Source organism: Mastigoproctus giganteus, chromosome 10, assembly GCF_048544385.1.
Source record: "Mastigoproctus giganteus isolate SK-2022 chromosome 10, ASM4854438v1, whole genome shotgun sequence".
Classification (NCBI taxonomy): domain Eukaryota; kingdom Metazoa; phylum Arthropoda; class Arachnida; order Uropygi; family Thelyphonidae; genus Mastigoproctus; species Mastigoproctus giganteus.
The window spans coordinates 172210872-172233339 of NC_143584.1; the positions used below are offsets into that span (position 1 = coordinate 172210872).

At 36.7% G+C, this 22468-nt stretch overlaps 1 protein-coding gene across 1 annotated transcript in view; it reads right to left on the minus strand.

Moving 5' to 3' along the window:
• LOC150079485 (bone morphogenetic protein 4-like) overlaps positions 1-22468 on the minus strand; it is a 55194-nt gene that overhangs the window by 10124 nt on the left and 22602 nt on the right. The window contains exons 3-5 of the mRNA XM_090384067.1: positions 19410-19709; positions 14094-14294; positions 4113-4370 (exon numbers count right to left, since the gene is read on the minus strand). Coding sequence (XP_090240193.1) covers positions 4113-4370; positions 14094-14294; positions 19410-19709 — 759 coding nt within the window. The remainder of the gene's footprint in view (positions 1-4112; positions 4371-14093; positions 14295-19409; positions 19710-22468) is intronic.

The window sequence follows — 22468 nt, forward strand, 5'->3', positions numbered from 1 at the left end:
CGCTAGAAAAATTCCTGTATATCATTGACAAGCAGGAGCGGATTAAAGTCGGTTCAGGCCCCGGGCGCAGAAGAAAATATTGGGTCCCTTAAAAAAAAGAGAAAGATAGGGAAAATAAAAATACATGCTAACCAATTTTTTAAATACTGTAAATAAAAAATATTATGTACTATTAATGTTTTATTTCCAATAAAATTTGAATATATGTATAATATAATTAATAATAGCATAATAATAATCACAAAGTTTTGAACTAATATGTTCAACTAATTTGTTGGGGTTTTGCGTGGGCCCTTCAGAAGTCGGGGCCCAGGGCGCGCGCCCGGTGCGCCCGCTGTTAAATCCGCCTCTGTTGACAAGACACCATGAGCTACTCTTGCAGACTGTCTCACTGCGCAGAAAACTTCATATGACTGCACAATTACCCTCAAGTATTTTTCATTCTCCACCACCCTGAGTATAGCACCACACAGTTGATATGTTACTCTGGGGTTACTGCTACCCATATGCAGTGCTTTACATTTGCCAATGTTAAACTTCAGTTGCCGACTCTCAGCCCATCTGCTCAATTTTTCTAGATCCTGTAGATAGTCTACATTAACAACCCTGCCAACCTTCGTATCGTCTGCAAACTTGGACATTACCTTCATCAATATCATTAATAAATACAAAAAACAACAATGGGCCCAACACCAAACCCTGGGGGACTCCAATAATAACATTAGTCCACGAAGAGTCCATTGATTACCACTTTCTGTCTTCTCCCACTCAACCATAGCTTTATCCATAGCAACAATTTGCCTTTAATGCCAAACTGCTCCAATTTGTACAGTAGTCTTCCATCTGACCCCAATTCACAAAGGAGGATCAAAGGGCGACACAGGTAATTATAGACCTGTTAGTTTAACTTCTGTTCCAGAGAAATTAATGGAGGCACTGGTTAAAGAAGCACTACAGGATCATCTATACAAGACTTCAGTTATAGCTCTGACACAGCATGGTTTTGTTAATGGGAAGTCTTGTCTGATCAATTTGATTGGATACTATGAATGTGATCACAAAGGAACTGGATGCAGGGAATAACTTTGATATCATATATTTGGATCTTAGAAAGGCTTTTGATACTGTTGTACATGGATTATTGGAGTTCCTCAGGGTTCTGTGTTGGGTCCATTATTGTTTTCTGTATTTATAAATGATATTGATGATAGTACATCAGGCTTAATGTCCAAGTTTGCAGGCGATACGAACGTTGGCATTGTTGTTAAGGACACTAATGACAGTACGCTGCTGCACCAGGATTTAGAAAAGTTGAGCAGATGGGCTGAGCGGTGGCAAATGAAATTTAACATTGATAAATGTAAAGTACTACATATGGGAAGCAGTAACCCCAGAGTAACGTATCAACTCTGTGGTACTACACTGACAGTGGTAGAGAATGAAAAGGACCTGGGGGTAATTGTGCAGGCAGATATAAAGTTCTCTGAGCAGTGCAGACGGGCTGAAAGAGTAGCTCATGGTGTCTTGTCAATGATATATAGGAATTTTTCTAGCAGGGATAAGGAAGTGATTATCCCATTGTGTAAGGCAATGGCCAGGCCACACCTTGAGTACTGTATACAGGTCTGGAGGCGTCATTTTAAAAAGGATGTAGAGCTGTTGGAACGAGTACAGAGAAGGGCAACAAGATTAGTGAATGGAACGAAGGGTTGCTCTTACGAAGAAAGGCTTAAGCTTTGCAGATTACAGTGTCTGGAGACTGGGCACCTGCGAGGTGATCTGATTGAGGTGTATAAAGCCTTGAATGGTTTTGAGCATGCTCAATGCTGATGGGATTCTTCCTCTTGCTCAGAATAATCACCTGAGAGGGCATAAATTCAAATTGAGGGAAGGCAGATGTAGGATAGATGTACGGAAGTTTGCCTTTAGCCAGCGGGTAGTTGATTGGTGGAACAGACTTCCATCTTTTGTTGTGGATTTTGGTAGCCTAAATAAATTAAAGGCTGAGCTGGACAGGTATTTGGAACGAACGGAGGGGCGAAATGGGAGCTGATTTTTTTTTTTTTTTTTTTTTGGCTGATGCTATATAAGCTTGCTTTCTTGCATCGTATGCCTCTACTAATGCTAATGATAATGTGAAATAGTATCAAAAGCTTTCCTGAAATCCAAGTATATGATTTCCAAATTATTTTTTGCATTCAGTTCCTTTGCGACCACATCATAGTATCCAATCAAATTGGTCAGACAAGGTTTCCCCTCAACAAACTCATGCTGTGTCTGAACTATAATTGCAGTCCTGTCTAGATGATACTGCAGTGCTTCCATAAATTTCCTCGGAACAGAAGTTAAACTAACAGGTTTGTAATTACTGCGTGTCACCTTTTGATTCCACTTTGTGAATTGGGGACGCGTTTGCACATCTACAGTCCATAGGGACCTCCCCTGAGTCCAAGGAAGCTCTCATAATTATGGCCAAGGGTGTGCTTACTTCCTTTGCTGCCTCCTTTAATATAACTGGATAGATCCCATCCACTCCTGGTGCTTTTCTTATGTTTACCTTCAATAATTTCTCATCCACTTTGCTCTCAGTTATTACAAAATCATTTACATGTAACAACTCGACGGATTATTATTAATATTTTATATTTGGATCTTTTGTAAAGATTTGTTGAGCGATCAAATCATACAAATAAAAGAAATCCAACTCCCCCCCCCCTTTTTTTTATAAGTTATTTGGGTTTACCTATATAGATAAATGAAAGTGTTTCAGGACTTTTTACACACTTATTAAGGAAACTTTGGCTACACCACATTCTCATTCTCAGTGTATGTTTTGTTGGCCACTGGAAAGGTTTAAATCAGATTCTTTCCCCCCCCCCGCCCTCAGCCTTCCACTTTCGCGCCCTACAGGAACATTAGAACAGAAGTTCTTATCCTTTTCAAATATTCTTATTCTCTACCTGTGTGCCAAATTTCATGTCGATAGGTTACCATCAATAGGTTAACCTTTAATCTGTTTCCTTGGCCTCTTTAAGAATTTCTGTTACAGAAATCACGCTTCGCGGCTTTTATTCACTTGAACATTATGTGAAGTTTTGGTAAACGTTTCTTGAGGAGAGCTTTTACCCCGTCCCCGCTACTTATTTAACAATCTAACTTGCCTGTAATATAGTTCAGCACGTACATTACCTTATTCTCGTATCATTAAAAGAGTTTTTTTGGGTCAAACATTTCAAATTAACGAGGTTCTTCCGATCACCACTACTACAAAGCTTCTTCAAAAAAGGCATTGTTTAGGTTAGCAAGACGGCAGAAGTATTTAGATAAAAAGGAACCTTCTCAATAAGTAATAATGTTTGTATTGTGATATTGGTTGGTTGTAGATTTGGGCGCATCAGCAACTTAGGCCATATTGCGCCGTATATAATATATCTCTAAATTACGTGTGTTCTGTGGTCGAATTTCTGTATTCTGACGCAATACCCGAGTTTCCGGGAGAAAGTAATATGTTAACCTCGCTTGAGACCGAACTAACTCAGCCACGTTGTTAAAAGAAGACCCATGCAAATTCCTAGCGTCATTTACGGGATTCGAAATGAAGACTTTTCCACCCAGTGTGGGGAGGACGGAGATTATACCAAACTGTGCTACCACGAGGGCTTGTGTTATGATAAAATGTCCAATAAACAAAAATTCGTATTTAAACCACTTTCATACATTGAATGACTTCTTAAAAGTATAAGAACATGCAATTTTGAAGAGAACCAGTAAAAAAAGAAAGGGAGGGTAGTCCTTTTTCTTGAAAAGTATCAAAGTATCTCTGCTAGGGTTCAGAGAGCGTAAGCGTCTTTATCCATAATTGACAATCGCCAATTTATATTGGAATGAGAAAAAAAAAAAAAAAAAAAAAAAGGAGGAAATGATATTTTACTTTCAATATGGAAAATATTTTGTGTTAATAGGTTTATCTGATTTTATGTTTAGCTAAAAATAAAATCAGAATAAAAAAAAAATCAGACCCAAACCTTTGACCTTAGACATCAATTTTTAATCTTGGAGATATTCAACAAATTTACCTATATAGATTTGAACAGATAAAATTGCTACAGTACCTTTGAATGTGATAAAAACCTCCTCACGACCACATCTACTATGTAGTTTTCGGTGATATCTGTGGTTAACTCCTGTATGACGCTTCCTCAGAAGACGGCCACTAGCTTCGCTCGCTTGTACCGATGGCTCCTCTCTTGAGAGTTCTGCTGTCTGGAGGTCAAGTGTGGGATATGTTTCATTGTCAAACAAGGATGACTCATTTTCTGCCATGTCTGGATGGATTTCCATAATATTAGGAAATGGAGGGTCCTGGATTACTGCAAAAAGAAAATTAAGGTGTAAATATAAATGTCAGAATTTCCAATTATGCAATGTAATAGATACTACCCACATAGTAATCCTATGATAAGCATGTCCGGTTCCAGACAATTGGCTGGAAAGGCTAAGGCGTGACATCGAAAGAGTTTACAGGACAGAGGGTCGTCATACTTCTAATTACCTATCACTGCATTCTATCCATATGTTATTTTATATATGATCGTGCGACTGAGAATGTTCCTAGAGCTGACGCGGCAAACATAGTGATAAAAACGGATTGTTGAATTATTTATTACGCGAACTGTATCATTATTGTGATTAAGATTTCGTAAATTGTATCCTTGTCGGCTCGTTAGCTTTCATCTGAGAGGTGTGCGGGGTCCTCGTCTGTCATCTATTTCTAAAATTGGACGAACCCCACCTTGTGTTCTGCTGTCGGTATTGTTTGGAAAGCATCGTTTATTTGAACAAATGAAAATCTTTTGTTTGATCACTGATCGTACTCCGGTCATTTAGACTGGCATACTTACACACGTTCAAACAAAAGATTCTTTCCAGGGACACAAGACCTGCAGCAGAACACCAAGTATAGATCATCCAACCTTAGAATAGATAGCGATATAGTACAAGGAAGAATGGATATCTCCAGTAAGATTGACTAACAAACTCACGAGTATGCACCACTACAAATTAAGAAGTCTCGGCCAGATTATAAAAGAATAATAAGATTTATGTAACTTTCCTTTATACATTGTAATAATTGAACAGCCTGCATCCATTACTCTATTTCGGTAGCCATATTAGCAAGAGCGCAAGGCTGGTTGAGTGTATGGGGTTCGAGACCGGTAGTCGTGGATTTCCTCTTCGTATCTTGAGTTAGTCAGTCTCAAGGTGGTGCTATTAACAAGTCAAATCCAAGGATCCTGACTCGAAATAAATAAACATTATTTTTTGCAAGTTTTATTTTAATTTTCCCTTCTTAACTTTATCTTGGCTTAATTTCATTCAGCTATTTTAGCCATATTGTTCAAGTCGGCAGAATGTGCAAATCGTGGAGAAAATCTTAGAGCACTAAAGGGTTAACACAAAGCAAATCAACCTGTAATATGGCGTTAAAACTGTTAAGCGTGAGTTATTGAAGTTAACTGTATTTTTTTAAAGAGTAGTTTGTACTCACACGCGTAATGAATACAAATTATATTAAGTTGTTAAAAGCAATTGTTTAACTTTCACTGACGGTTTCGGAAGTAGTTACAAATTTCCATTCTCAGAGTGACTAAGATATTCAGGATTGCAATCTACCTCTATAATGTTAACATAATAAGAGTGACATCACAACTCCACCGGAGAAACACGTAACATAAAGAATTAAATATAAACAGTATATTTTGTGAGACACGTACAAAATCGCTGTTAGAAGGAGGGAAACAAAGTTAGTAACTGTAACAGGAGACTTCGGACAGATTTGTAATGAGAAACGCAAAGCGAAACGGTGCTGGGAAACGCAACATTCCTTTGCAGCGATAAATCATTAGTACTAACTACAAAAAAAAAAAAAAAAAAAAAAACCCAAATAAAAAAGCCACTTGTGTTAAGAAAAAAAAAAAAAAAAAAAGGTAAACTGGACATATACAGTAGAAACCGGATAAGAAACTCCCGTATAAGAAGTTTTCCCCTGTACTAGGTTTGGTTTCTTAAGTCCCAGTTTCAACTCTGTAATTTATTATTTTCCCGGGTAAAAAGTTTTTCCGCGTAAAAAGTTCGTGATAAAGAATACACAGTGTATTATTATAATGACGTTTTCCCACTTAATACGTTTTTTTAATATACAAATTCTTTATATTTAATATTAAAAATTATTAAACAATATGAACATTTTGGTAATTGAACAAATTATTGCCAAGCATAATTTTAGTTCGTAGTAAACCACCGAAGTAGGTGAAATGGCATCGCTTTTGATATACAGTATCTCATATTGTGAATGTCTTCACAACGAGTTGCCCTGCTTCAATAAGCAACACTTCGCAATGGAGAAGACTAATGTTACTTATTCTCGGCGGATACCACCACCCCTGAGTGGTTTACTACGAACTAAAATGATGCTTGGCACGAACTTGTTTGATTTTTCCGCTTTCAGCGCTAAGACCTTTTTAGTATAAACATTTTGATATAATGGATGTGGCATATTGCAATTATTTTCATCGATATCCATAACTGGATAGTGTCGACCACGTGATGCCGTTAAGTTCTTCTGTTCAACTGTCCAGCTCTGAACAACCGTGAACAGTTCTGAATAACTTAGTGGATTGTTGCTCTGTCTTATTGTAATTTTGACCTTTTAAGTTATGTTAGATACAAGATAAACAAGATAAATATCTTAAATATATACAAAAAAGGACAAATGAGAATGAAAAAATATATAAAAACAAGAACGCAATAAAACTAAAGATATAATAAGCAAGGCTAAAATAGAGTCATGGGATAAATTTATAAGCACAATAGAACATGATGTTCATGGAAGACAATTTGGCATATAAAATGATGAAACACTTGAATAGCGCAGAGAAAGACACTTCAAGAATAAATATAATAAAGGAAGAACAATGAAAAAAACATTATGAAGAATTGTGGAAAGACCCAACATATCAAACAGAAGAGATACAGTTAGACCCAGTTAGTGACATAGATTCGATAACGAAGGAAGAATTTGAAAAGGCATTGAAAGCTACAAAAAAATAGGAAAGCAGCAGGAATGGATGGTATAAATGCAGAACTGATCAAGTATGGAGGAAGTTTTTTAAAAGACAGGATACTAAATTTATTTAATAAATGTTGGGAGCAATATAAAATACAGAAGAATGGAAAATAGCAAAAATTATTTCAATATTTAAAAAAGGAAATAGAAATGATACAAAGAATTATAGAGGGATTAGCATACTAAATACAGTATATAAAATTTATAGCAAAATAATAAATAATAGAATTAAAATTATCTCTGATGAAATATTAACAGAAGAACAGGCAGGATTCGGAAAAGGAAGATCATGTACAGATAATATATTTATATTAAAACAAATAATAGAAAAACGAAAAGAGTTTAATTTAGAAACGCATTTATAGATTATGAAAAAGCATTTGATCGAGTAAACAGACGAAAACTATGGGACGTGTTGAGTAATAAAAGATAACCAAAGCATCTTACAAAAATAATACAGCGTTTATATCAAGGAACAATAAATTAACAGAAGAAAGTATAATAAATCAAGGAGTTAGACAGGGATGTAGCTTTTCACCAACGCTGTTTAACTTATATATCGAGGATATGATATGTAAATGGAAAGAAGAAATTAATACAGGTATATATATTTAAATACAAAGAGTAGGATTAATACACTGTTATTTGCAGATGATCAAGTAATTATTCAAGACAGTGAAGATAATTTACAAAGAGCAGTATTTAAATTAAACCAAATAACAGAAGAATATAAAGTTAAAATATCAACGATGAAAACTAGAACAATGGCTTTTAAGGGGAAAAATATGGTGAGAACAAAAATAGTTATAGACAATAAAATATTAGAACAAGTGAAACATTTTAAATATCTAAGATGTGATATAACATATGATGTCGAAGAAGATATGAACCAGAAATTGGCGAAATTTAAAAATATATGTGGAACAATAAAAAGAACAATAAAAGGAAAGAAACACAATTGAAATTTTAAAAAGTAATGGCAATACCAACATTTCTTTATGGTTCTGAAACATGGATACCGAAATAAAGAGACATTAATAGAATACAAGCTGCAGAAATTAAATTTTTAAGATATGTTAAAGGATGTACAAAATTAGATAAAATACCAAACGTAAATATTAGAAAGGAATTAAAGATTTACTCAATTAATGGCAAAATTACAGAATATAGACAAAGATGGAAAGAACATGTAGAAAGAATGGAAGATAATAGATTCTCTAAATTAGCTTATACACATAGAACAAAAGGAAAAAGAGACAGAGGAAGACCAAAGAAAAGATGTGCAGACCTCTTCGAGATCGGAACAGGCGGATCGCCTAATCCATGAAGGAAGATAACATAAGATAAGATAAAGGTATGTTAGAACTCCAAAGGAGCTCATCCTCCCAACTTGGTAATGAGTATTTGGTAAGGAGTTTAATGAACAGAATGTTAAGCAATTAGAAATCCTCAGTTTAAAAATGTTTCCCATAGGAAGAGTGAAATATTTATAAATTCAGAAATAGTACTTTAAAACGATCTTTACCTTTTGTGTATCTTTTCATTTTTATTTCTGTAGTTAATATTTAATACCCTTAAGGTAATTTTCCCTTCTAAGAAGTTTTCCCGCGTAAGAAGTTCTAAACCTTCGGTCCTTTGAAAAACTTCTTATCCAAGTTCTACTGTATTTAATTTAATTATAATAATGAAATTGTTAATTGAAAATTGAAGTCAATCAAAATTGAAATGAAAGAAAGTTGAATAAGATAACGATAATGGATGAACAAAGGCCTTAGAGGAATTAAATACTGTATATATTTTTCACCTATCCTTAGGATTGAATAAGTAAATTAACAAACTCGATGATAATAACGGTGGAGTTAAAAAGAGACAAAAATAATAGCCAACTATAGCCAAGCAAATAATAGCCAACTGTATTTTTAGGTTGATTATAATCAACCTAAAAATACAGCAATTCTCAACTTACACGGTTAAATCGTACCGAAGGTTTCTGTGTAAGTTATGAACCATGCAAGTTCATCAGTGCTGAAATATGATATATTTTTTACCTATATGTTCGTTTCAATGGATGATTGAAGTAGGAAAGTAAGTAAACTGTGAGCTGTATAAAAACGGTTTGGCCTGATATGTTTACTATTTCTGCAATGAACAAATATTTAAAATTTACAACAATATTGCACAGCTTGCTCAACAGGTTGGTTTTAATTAGTAAGGCAGTTTAAGAGAGTTGTAGTGAGATTTTAGCTATTGATGTCTTATCTTGCTGGACCAATAAATGGATGATTGCAACTGATATAAGCAGAGAAATTCTAGCCAGATAGTGTTAACATGCAAAGGCCTCTCGGACTTCCGAAACCGTTTGTGAAAATTTAACTACTGTATTTCTCTTTATAATTATATAGTGGTTTATAAAGACCTCGCTAAGACTTCTTATGTTAGCATTTTAGATCTTTAATATGATAAAACTGGGCTACGAAAATAGCCTCTGAAAAAGACCCTAACACGGAATATAGCAGTTCGGTGCAAAGAATATGAAAGCTATTATTGTCTTTTAAAAGAACTTTATAAAGAGAAAAAAGTCAATCCAAAGATCTTTGTTCTTCCTTTAAAAATGAGGCAGCAGCAACTGAGTCCTTTCATAAATAAATGTAACTTTTTTTAATCCATAGGTTATCTTGTACTTAGTTTAGTTTAGAAGTTTGTTATAAATGATAAATGTGAACTGGCAGAACACTTATGTTTTTACCCAAATAAATATAATAAAATATGTTTTAGTCTTTGGAACATACAAAGAGTGGAAAATTTAATGGAACCACCTATGATAAAGTTACAGGTATGCACTAATATGGTGTTGGACCACCGTTTCTTTTGAAACAGCTTATACTCTGCGTCGAATAGATTGGAATAAACCTTAAACTATCTTAAGAGGAATATTAGACTCTTCTTCATGAAGGAACGTTTCAAACTCCTTGAGTGATTGAAGGTGGAGGAAATCTGCTTCTCGCTCTCCTCTCCAAATATGCCCACAGAAGCTCAATAACTTTTAAGTATGGTGATTATGCAGGTTATGGTGGATGCTTAGCTTCAATTTCATGCTCCTCAGACTAAGATTAGACATACCTAGCTGTGTGTACGTTGGAGCATTCATCTTGAAATGTGACATTGTTTGCGGGAAAGAATATTTGCACCATGGGATAAACCTAGTCACTCAGAATACTAAAATAATCATTGGAAGTAATTCGTCTATTCAAAGTGATGGCATAAACAATACCCTAAAGAATACCAAGATACGTGTCCAAACCATTGGCGATCTTCCTCGTCCTCCATGTTTGACGGTTGGCACAAGACAGTCAGAATGATGCTCTTCATTTGACATTCTTGAAATATGAATTCTCCCTAATAGAGGAAAAAGTGCGAATGATGATTCGTGTGAAAATATGACGTTTACAATCATCAAATGTGCTCACTACGCCATTACATGCTCTTTCTAGCATTTATGATTTTCTGGCTTTTTGAAGTTCTCGCTGAACTGTTTTGTTAGAAACTGGATTGCTTGACTCGCATTATGTCCTGCGATTATTTTTGAGGCAGTAGTTTTGCGTTTTCGGGCTACAATCCCTTTCAGTGTCCGGCGGTCCCTTTGAGTCAGCTTCGATTTTTCTGCCACAATTCGTTATATCAGATTTTGTTTTTCCACACTTGGTGAATGCAGCGGTTAGAGTCACGGATGCCCCTGCTAAACATGCTGAAGCAATTTGATCTGTTTGGAATTCGTACAGGTCGGTTCTCTGCCAACCCGCACTGGACCAGCGTGGCAGATTATGGTCCATTTCCCTCAGCATGAATTGTTGAGGAGGCTTCCACCCTGCAGTGGGTTGATAATGGCTGCACTTTACTTTTACAGGTCGGTTATTTTCTTCATGTACCTTTTTATATCACCGATAAATAAACACCAACTTTTATCGTCTTTCCTTTACAGTAATACCCGCAATAAACAAAGAGAAATCATCACTGCATGTTCCTAAATAAAACCGCAATATAAAAGCCAACAGTTCTTTCCCAAAACTTTGATCTTAGTACACCACCTGTATCTTTCGTGTAATACATTATACATATACACTGGTGTTCAAAGAAAGTGCATCACCCGTTAAAATTGTAATTGTCGTCCGAATAACGTAAGTATATGGCAGTATTTCTTACAGATTGCATCAGATAAGATTGACACACGTAGGTGATAACGTAATATTGCATCAGCTGTTACTTTCAGCTGCAAGCAACTTCTGCAAGAGTTGCAGTCATTCCTTGCTTGTGTCAGGACGGTGAGTTACGTGCAGTTGACGCCAGGAAGAAAGAGTGCTAATGTTGCTCTACGTGAGGAAGGATGTTTGTTATTTTGGTTTCTAGGAGCATTATCAACTAAGGCCGTATTGCTCCGGGGATATGCGGTGGTCATTCCCTGACCTTTCCGCATCCTCCGTATTTGGTGGTCACGGGCTCGAACCCCGGTCTAATCAAGAAGCGTGTGCTACGCACTGCTGCTCCTGCCCACCTGGCTACGGAGGCGGCAAATGAGGAAGGATGTTCTTTCCGTCATATTGCTTATAGAATGTCTTATAACCAGTCGACAGTGAGCCGATTTCTTTCCAAACTCAAGAATACTGGTTCTGCTGATAAGGAAAAAGGAACCGGACGCAAACGAGCTCTACGCCAAAACAGGACCGCGTTTTGATGCGCTTATGCCTTAAAAACCGTAAAGCTTCTTCGTCTGAGCTGAAAAGAGAATGAAAAGAACATACAGGAGTGGTATCAAGTGCAGTAACAGTCAGAAGACGCCTCTTCAAAAATGGACTTGTAGCCCGTCGTCCCAAGAAGAAGCTCCTCACACAAAAAATAAAAAAAGGCCCAATTAATTCGGTGTAGGGAGCATGTCAAATGTATGTATGTAACTATTTGTGTAGAGCGGCACCTGGAACGTTAGTTAATCTCCGCCTCGTTTCACTTTTAAGATACAGGACTCTGTAGAAATGGCCAGAAATTAACTGGCTGTTTGACTATCCGGATTCAGCAGGTCGGAAACGCGCCAGAGTCCAACAAAGTTCGAGCCGAAGACTTTAGCCAAAAATTGTTAAAAAAAAGTATATTAACAACTATACAAAAAATAAATAAATACTGTACACAAGATTAACCTCAACGTATTGAGGTAAACATTTGATACTTTGAGGTTTTAAAGTAAATAGAGCAATTAATCTCGTTAAATTTTAAAAATTAACATAAATATCAGAAAATAACGGTTATATACAAGATCAGAGATTAAGGATAATAATCCCCAACAAAAAAACAGAAAGAAAAACCCTAAGCCAGTACCATCCAACCGACAAAATTTCACACAAGCATTTTAGCAGGCACAAACCTTTAAACATCTTAGGTTAAATGTGACATTAAGTAGGTCCTGCAGTCATCAGTAGAAAAGTCACAGTCAATCAATCATCAATAACAAAGTCACAGTTAGTTAACAGCCAGCCGAGCAATTTCAGGAACACAGGAATTTTCGTTAAATTGAGTTGTAGTTGTAAGGAACGTGTAGAATTGCAAAAAGGAGCATGTCAAATGCGCCCCCCGAGCAGTGGAAGTCAGTTATTTTCTCGGATGAGAAGAAATTCAACCTGCATGGCTCTGATGGGGGGGGGGACAAACGGTTTGCCGTAGACATGGTGAAGAATACCATCCAGACTTTATGGTGTCTCCAGTGAAATTCCCTACCAGTCAAATGATATGGGGATACATTTCGTACACGGAGTTGACCACCTGCAGTTTATAAAAGGTTCCGTAAATGCCAATGGATACCTGGCTGTATTGGAAGGCAAATTGCTGCCAACCATTAGAGACCATTTCAACCTGTCAAGTAACTGCATCTTTCAGGACGACTCTGCTCCTTGTCATCGAGCGAAAAGTGTACGTAGGCACTACTGTTGTTACTTTAGCTTCATTTCTGCATTAGAGTTCGACAGTAATGCGTTTACATTTGTTACATGCGAAAAAATGGTTGGAAGAATGGTTCATTACGACTCTTAGCTGGCCAGGAAACAGCCCGGACTTGAATCCTATAGAGAACTGTTGGCATCGTGTGGAGTCTGCAGTTTCCAAAAAGAAACCAAAGACCCTTCGTGAACTTGAGGAAGCCATAATTCATGTTTGGAACCACGACCTATCAATTGATTATCTTCAGAAATTTTTCTTGCCAATGCCTAGACGGTGTGCTGCTGTCATCAGGGCTAGAGAGTTGGTTCAACTAAATATTAGTTTGCACCTGGTGAACTTTTAATTTTGTTTTCCATTTAAAATGATAAACTGAAGAAAATTGAGGGCTTCTGATAACATTTCAGCCATAATTGTCGTTTACCAAAACTGTTGTATAAAGGTTGCAAATGCTCATTTTGGAATATTTTGAGAGCACCTCTCAAATATTACTTAGCTTTGCCTTAACTATTAATAAATATCTTTTGTTTATATTTCTATTTGTGATGCTAGTCATTAATGTAACATACCATTGCGAAAAGGGTTAGAAATGTGAAATCCCTAGGTGATGCACTTTCTTTGAACACCAGTGTACATGTATGAAAGTCAGTAACTAATATCAGCCCGTTCTTTGTTTCAGTTTGTTCTGATGAACGTATCAAAGACGAACAACGAGCACCTAACTGTAGTTATTTCATTAAATAACCATCTGTGCGATGACTTTTGACTTTATTAAAATAGTAAAGTTATGAAGTCTAAGAATACTGCGCTTATATTCTTAATTTTATCTCTTATAATTTTAATTTCAAACTTAGCAAACAATTTTTAAAGCAACGTTTCTTTCACATTGTTTATAAAAAAGAATCCAAAAATAATACCTCTACTCGCATTGTTCACCATATTCAAAGATTTGCGCATAAACATGTTTAAAAAGAATAGAGCATCGCCTTACCACTTTCCTCGGAACAGTTCATGCTTTGAAAGTACCAAGTAGGATTCAGTTGATTGCCAAAAGCATCTTCCACCTCCACCTCAATACCAAAGTTCTTATTCCTGTTGTGGTACCAATGATTTAATGTCGATATCATATTCATCTCTACCCACCCGCGATGGTTAGCTGGTATTGTCTTGGAGTCTATAAGACGTTTCTTTTCTGTAAGAAAAAAAAATTGGACATAGTTATCTTTTCGTTAGGTAATGATATATTTATTCATTACTAAATGAGTTTAAATATATTTTGCTATTCTACTCTAATAAATGAGCAAAGCTTAAAGAATTTTCTGAGGATACGTCATTGATTTCAACGAAGAAATAAGTCAACATGAAGAGATATTTGGGAAATGAATAGACATTATCCTACTAAAATTCATTTTGTAGTACCGTCTGATTGCAGGAAATGTGTATAAGTACGAAATGTACGAATATTTTGTCCTGTGATCAGCGGCTAACGTAGAATTCATTCTCGTGAGCTCACGAATGTTTTAAAAGAAGAGTGCAGCGCAGCATCACCAAACCTCTACCAGAAATTAGTATGAAGTCTTCCATGACGCACGAAGCAGTGAATGTGAGGAAAGGTGGGCAAACACTTAACTTTTTTTGAATAATTACTTTAAAGTGCCCTATAACTTTTGGTAGGGCAGTTATATATGAATTTAAATTGCGGTTGATATATTAGAAGAAGGAAAAGATTATAAAGCGTTTAGGGCGTAAGCCTCATTGATTGATGCTTTATTGATGCCTTATTGATGCTTTCGCACTATACTTATATATAGGAAAAGATTATTAAAAAAGGTCAGAGAGAGAGGTCGGGTAGGTCAGTATATTGTGTTTTTGGGTTTTGTGTGCTCTCTGTTCGTGCTTTTTTGTTTGTGAGATGAAAAATACAAGCTTCCGGAAGAATAGTAGTAGTAGTAGTGGCAGTGGCAGTGGCATGTGATGCAAGAAAGCAGTGTATGAGCTTATGCAGCATCAGCCAAAAAAAAAATCACACATTCCCTCCAAATGCCTGTCCAGTTCCTCCTTAAATTTATTTAAGCTATCAACTTCCACAACGACAGATGGAAGTTTGTTCCAGCAATTAACCACCCGCTGGCTAAAGGCAAATTTCCGCACATCTATTCTACATCTGTCTTTCCTCAATTTGAATAAAACGAAACAATCGTGGCGCCTCCGTAGCCAGGTGGGAAGGAGCAGCAGTGCGTAGTACACGCTTCTTGATTAGACCGGGGTTCGAGCCCATCACCACCAAATACGGAGGATGCGGAAAGGTCGAGGTATGACCACCGCATATCCCGGAGCAATATGGCCTTAGTTGCTAATGCTCCTAAAAACCAAATAACAAACATACAAACAAAACAATCTACTCTCGAGCTCCACTAACTCGGCTAATATATGAAAAATGTCAATGAAAGTTCCACTATCTCCATTGGGATTTCCACGTGTTAGGAAACAACAGTGAAGGTACTCTGCTTTATTTTTTTAAATTTCCTTTCCAGTATTAAGTTGATATCGAAAGTTGAAGTTCATTAAGTTATTGCATTTTTTTTAGTTTTTGGAGTTGTTTGTGAATGAAAAGAAACGAGTACTGCCGGAGAAACACTTACAATCACAGCACGGAATGGTAGCTCAGTAACTAGTGAAAAAAAAGTTGGCTAAGTAAGGTAAGTTTCTTGGGCACCTACAGAGTGTTATTCACCACATCAGAAAATAATTTAAAATTCATCTTGTTTTCAACAGAATGATAAAGAAAAAATAGTGCAGCGCAGCATCAACGATAAATAATTTTAAAATAAAATATAATAAAAAGACAATCTTCAATGGAAAAAATCTTCAATGGAAGTAAAGTGAAAAAAAATATGACAAACTGTACAAAAATGTAAAATAATGGACATTTGGTGTAATCACCATCCTTCAACACCGGGTGGAAAATAATTGAGTTCAAATCCTGTCAATGACGAGAGGAATTTTTATGGGTCTTTTTCACAACGTGGCTGAGTTAGTTGGTCTCAGGAGAGGGTGCTGTTTGCCGGACGGAACACCTGAGTTTTTCGTACAGCAAACAGCATATCGACCATAAAGCACATTCAATTTACAGACATATATATGGGGCAATATGACGTAAGTTGCTGATGCAGTTAAAACCCTATTCATTTATAGTCGTGTAAATATAGCATTCTACCTTCTCTTTCATTTCACTTATTATTTTGGAGTTTTTAATGTAGAACGTTGTCAAAACCTATACTGAAATCTACGAATATGATGATGTTGTAGTAGTAGGATTTTAAGAGCATTGGCGACTAAGGCCATATTGCTCTGTGTATATTGTCTGTAAATTGAGTGTGTTCTATGGTCGATTTTCCGTTTTTATGGACGAAAAATCCGAGTTTCCTAAAGAAAAAAAGAATTCGAAAGACCAAAATTCGATGGGACTCGAATTCTGGTCTTTTCCAGCCGGTGTGGGGAGAACAACTGCGCTACCCACGAGGCCGTATATGATGCAAAAATTATTTGTTGCATCTATTTTCTTTGGTACTATGTATTCTGATTCGCTGATTGATCAGATAAGATCTCGCCTTAACAAATTCATGCTGTTATTTTCCTATAACCGTATTCCTGTCAAGATGATCTTGCAGTATTTCTTTAACCACTAACTCCATTATTTTCCCAGTAACATTCGTAAAGCTTACAGGTCTGTAATTACTCACTTCACCCTTTAATCTCCCACTCCTTTGTGAATTGGATACATTCGAATATCTACCATCCATTGGAACATCCCTTGAATCCAAGGATACCCTCATAATTATGTCTAAAAGTTTGCTGACCTCGTTTGCTGCCTCTCTTAGTATAATTGTACAGATCCTATCCGCCGAAGTTGCCTCTTTTATGTTGAGCTTTTAACAATTTCTCTTCTATTTTCCTCTCAGTTATCACAGAATCACATTCATCTCGCTGTTAGATTTTGAGACACTTCTGGAATCTCCATCCCTAAAAATTTCTTCATATGTGAATGTAGATGCAAAATATCGGTTCATTTTATCAGCAACCTGAATAGATTATCAAGAGTTATACCAGTCATATCTAGTAGAATAATGTGATTCATCTCTTTTCTTCTAGTGGTAACTAAGTAAAGAATTCTTTGCTACTTTCTTCATTGCATTGTTAGCCAAATAATGTTTTGTACTGAGCATTATTTTGCCCACTTAATTAAATCCTCTCCTTAGCGACTTAGTTGCAAACTTGTGTATACTAACTGTAGGTTTCTATATCCCCTGATAGTATATACGCATATACGCACTTCATATATTTTTCTTCTCTACCATCCTTCTCATCTGTTTATCTGGCATCTATTTAGGTCTAAGCGTTGAACAGTATCTCTTAGCTGGTATAAAAATCCTAGTGGCTTCTGCGTTTATCCCTGAGTGCTTCCCATTTAAAATTTGCAGTTGGTAATTTTATCAGTTGGTCCCATTGCAAAGAATTTAAAAACTGCCTAAAGCCAGTCTAGTCGCCTTTACGTTAGCAAAATCCCATCACTTTATCCCCTGCAGTATTTTGTTTGTTTGTTGTTGTTGGGTTTTGGTGCATCAGCGAATTAGGCCATATTGTGCCGTATATATATTGTCTGTAAATTGCGTGTATTCTATTCTCGATTTGCTGTTTGCTGGACAAAAAACCCGAGTTTACGGAGATAAAATTATGCTTCTTTCTCTCTCTCTCCTGAGACCGACTAATTCAGCAACGTTGTGAAAAAGACCCATAAAAATTCCTCACGTCATCGACGGAATTCGAACCGGGGTCTTTTCCACCTGGTGTACTGAAAACGGTGATTCTATCTACTGTGCTACCCACGAGGGCGTTATATGTTTAAGTATATCCTACATCAATATATTTATGATCATTGCCACCTAGTTGTTCCTTTATGTGGAGATTCCAAATGCATGAAGGGTCACTGCTGATAATCAGATGTTATCGGAGTGGGAGTTTGATGCTAAAAGGGATGCTATGGTCAAATTGCTCTCTAACTATGGAGTAATGATCAGAATGGTAAACAAAAGGATTTAAAAGTAGTTGTAGAGATTAACTGCTTTTTGATATGTGAAAAACTGATTTAAACTAAACCTAAGGGACTGCAAAGGATTTAGAGAGAGAGAGAGAGAGAGAGAGAGAGAGAGAGAGTCGTTGTTATTTGGTTTTTAGGAGCATTAGCAACTAAGGCCATATTGCTCCGGGGGGATATGCGGTGGTCCTTCCCTGACCTTTCCGTATTTGGTGGTCACGGGCTCGAACCCCGGTCTAATCAAGAAGCGTGTGCTACGTACTGCTGCTCCTGGCTACGGAGGCGCCTGACAGAGAGAGAGAGAGAGAGAGAGAGAGAGAGAGAGAGAGAGAGAGAGAGTGTGTGTGTGTGTGTGTGTGTGTGTGTGTGTGTGTGTGTGTGTGTGTGTGTGTGTGTGTGTGTGTGTGTGTGTGTGTGTGTGTGTGTGTGTGTATGTTAAAAAGGAAACGTAAAGTGTGTACTATCTGTTTCAGGGCGAGCAACGGTGTATATTCTTGGAAATAAACTGATCGTTTAATATGAGCAAACACAAACGGATGGAAGTTGCTGTGTCGATGTTGTTTTTACAAATAATAATCAAAGTTCTAGAAACATTCACTAAAAAATAAATGTTTACTCAATCGTTGCCCTCAGCCTAATGTTTTTGTCTACGATTCTGATAAATGCGAAACTCAGAAACCGAGTAATCTGTTTCTTATTATCAGTGAATCGCTAATCTTGTTCACGAATAGCAATTAAACAATCCCACGGACTACAATTTCCTCCATGTCGTTTAAGCACGATTTTGAAGTGAAAGCACCATCCTGCACAATCGGCTAACATGCTACTTTGTGAATACTTGAAGTATTAAATTTGCTGATTGTCGAGTAGTTTACCTTATTCCTCATTTCACTACTAGTTGCTGGAAAATGGGTGGTATCAGATAATGACTTGCCGGATTTGGGAAGTTTGAGCGTATGTAGCTTTTGTAGGTTTAGTTTAAAATCTTTACACGTGTTTTAGGAGTGGGTTCAGTTTCATTTATTGAGTTCCTTCTGTTTCTACCATTTTCTCCATAATACTGAACTGATCTTGCTTCAAAAGAAGAATGCAAGCCATTCTTTACATAAATTTGCTTAATGGGTGTGTCTATAATTTAAATGTTAAAAATGAAGCGGATAAATAAAATAATGCATTATGATAACAGTATTCAATAACAAAAATTCACAATACCTCGTTTATTGAGCCTCAAAGGTTTCAAATATTGATGGATTGATACGCTAATGCTATTGCTAATGGAGCGATGTACGAGGAAATCCAACATTTTGTAGCGGGGTAGGAAAGATTGCTCAGGATCCCAGGAAACAAAATTTGGGTCGTCGTCAGGATCACGAATCTTGAAAAGACGAAGTTTAGCGGACATAATAGAGATCTCTGTGCTAGAAGAGGGTCTAGGAAAACTGATGTCATAGTAAAGACGGAAAGATGATGGATCTTCCCAACGTTCACGTTCTGTATTGTTAGGTACAGTGCCTGCAAGAGAAAAACAAATTTGCGTCTGCTTTCAGAACCATAAATACATATTTTATGTAATGGTTTGACTACTACAGGATATAAAGAGACAAAATATATGCTTCAAAATTATTTTCCTTAGATTATTCAGATTATTAGTATAGATTTTTCATTCATTAAAGATTTATTATAACGATAAGTAATAAAAATGTTATGTACCTTATAGTTGGAATGCGTACACACATTTTACAGTTTAGTTCCCAGATATTTTATGTTGATATTCAAAGAAAAATTGAATGGCAATTTCATGACTACGGTATTTAGTATATAAAACAGCTGTCTGTCATTTATATCTAGGAACTATTATACAGAAACATATCTAGAAAGTATTTTTAATTTTTGTTTGATATATATTTTATAGACTTTCTCTATGTTATAAAAAGGTCAGCGATGATTGTTCACATCATATGAAAATGTAATTATGGGAGATTGGAAAAGAAAAGACATCGTACCGTTCATTTTTTTTATACAACGTTACTTTTTATATTATTTCATTATTTGACTAGTCTGTGGAAAGGACAGATAACGGCTTTCGTAAAACAGGGGCCTCTCGGAAAAAGAAATCGAACCACGTTCGTGGAATTAGATTCGTGGCGTAAAATTAGCAAAGAGGACTAATATTTGGTCGTTGCATATTATTTGCATAGTATTGTTTAAATACTGTGTTCTTCGTATCCTGTTTCGTTATAATTCTAGTTGATGGATTTGTGGATCTAAATGTTGTCCCTAAAATTAAAGTGCCATGAAGTCGGCAGAGCAGCTTTAGTCATACGTATGATGTTGGTAGGAGATATACGGACTAATAAAAGAGTAACGCTACCCAGGAAAAAGGTAGTATAACGAAAACAATTTTAATTTACTAGATCTGACAGAAGATAGCACAACAAAAATTTATACAAACTGAATGCCGAATTGACATTCATAAGCAATTACAGTATACTGTAAAAGTTTCTTGTTTTGGACTTCAGTAAAAATCCATATTCGCATCGAATCCCTGTTTATAGAAGGTGAAACCAGACATAGCCACCACCCTGGAAGACACATTACTGCTACCTTTGAAACTTTCTCAGAATTCACCACGTGTGATCACTAGCAGTTGCAAAAAAGGACTTCGGAATGGAAAGCGGAAGATATCTGAAAGCGGATTCATTCATGTCCGGACTGTATTTGTCCGGATTATATTCAAGATATAATATAAGTAGTCAGTTGTATTTGTCATTTAAAGAAATTACTTCTTGCTGAATAACGCGGTCCTTCTGTTAGCATACCAAAAACGTTCCTTTTGTAATACGAACTTCGAAAGTAAATTCTTCTGTTGTCATTCTTTGTTTTCATCCAAAATTGCAGCAACGATGGCTCCGAGTGCTAAGCGATAGTTCCCAAGTCATCTTTCTAGTGCGATTTTCTAGCGTTTTTCCTAGGGCGAGTACTATTTCTTTAATAAACCCTCCACCGCTCGCAACGTTACTGCTTCACCGCTAGCATCGTTACTGCTAACCCCGCTTGCAACGTTACTGCTATCGCTGGCAACGTACTGCTCTCCTCTTCTCCTAATCGCTTGGTCAATGGTTGGCACCGCTCCTGCCTCCACGTGGCGGGGTCGGTAACCTGGGAGAAGGAATTCCCTCTTCCAGGGCTAAAAGGAGCAGCGATGGATTGCGATGCATATCCACCACTAGAGCCCACGGGATCCAGACCTGTTAACACTGACTCAGAGCATGACTCGAATCGTCCGAAGAGACTACGGACAGAAAAACAAACTGCAGACATGCCAGCATTTCTCATAATGCATTCACTATCCACACAACCTGTCGGCAAGCTATCGCTTTCTAATACAGAAATGTTTAGAATCGGTTGTTGGATCTCCTAAAATGGTTAAACGTCTCCAATCTGGAGACCTTTTATAATTGAAGCTTCTAAGCCAGGTCACTCAGAAAAATTGTTAAAATTAACAAATTTTAACAATATTCCAGTGTCAATAACAGCCCATAACACTCTGAACATCTCTAAAGGAGTTATCAGCGAATGGGACTTACTGAATGTGTCTGAAGAAGACATAATACAAGATCTTAGCGAACAAAAAGTGCCTCATGCACAGAGAATTATGACAAAAAAAGATGGCAACCTACTACCAACCAGGTACATTATTTTTACATTCAGTACTCCGAATCTCCCATCTGTTAAAGCAGGTTACTTAAATTGCAAGATTCGACCTTACATCCCGAGTCCCATTCGTTGCTTTAAGTGTCAGAAGTACGGCCATTCTCAGACGGCATGCCGAGGCGATGCTGTGTGCCCTATTTGCGTCTCCAAGGAGCATTCCCAAGGAGACTGTACAGCTTCCACTCCCACTTGCTCAAACTGTAAAGGAAGCCATCCTGCATTTCCTAAAGCGTGTGACCTTTGGAAAACAGGGGAAAAAATCCACAAGTATAAAGTGGAGCATAAATTCACATACCCTGAAGCAAGAAAAAAAATACTGTTAACCATGCCTAACCAATCATATGCATCAGTCACCAAAACAGCCGCTCAGCTGCAACCCAAACAGATATCTCCATAGAACCGAATATTTCCTTTGCTACCTGGACAAAGGAAATTTTGCCACCTATGCTAACTTACAATAAGAAACCTACAATCAATGAAACCAGCAACACGCCGATCAGTATCCCAACTGATGCTATATCAACGTTGCCTGAAACATCAGGTACTGTTGAAAATCA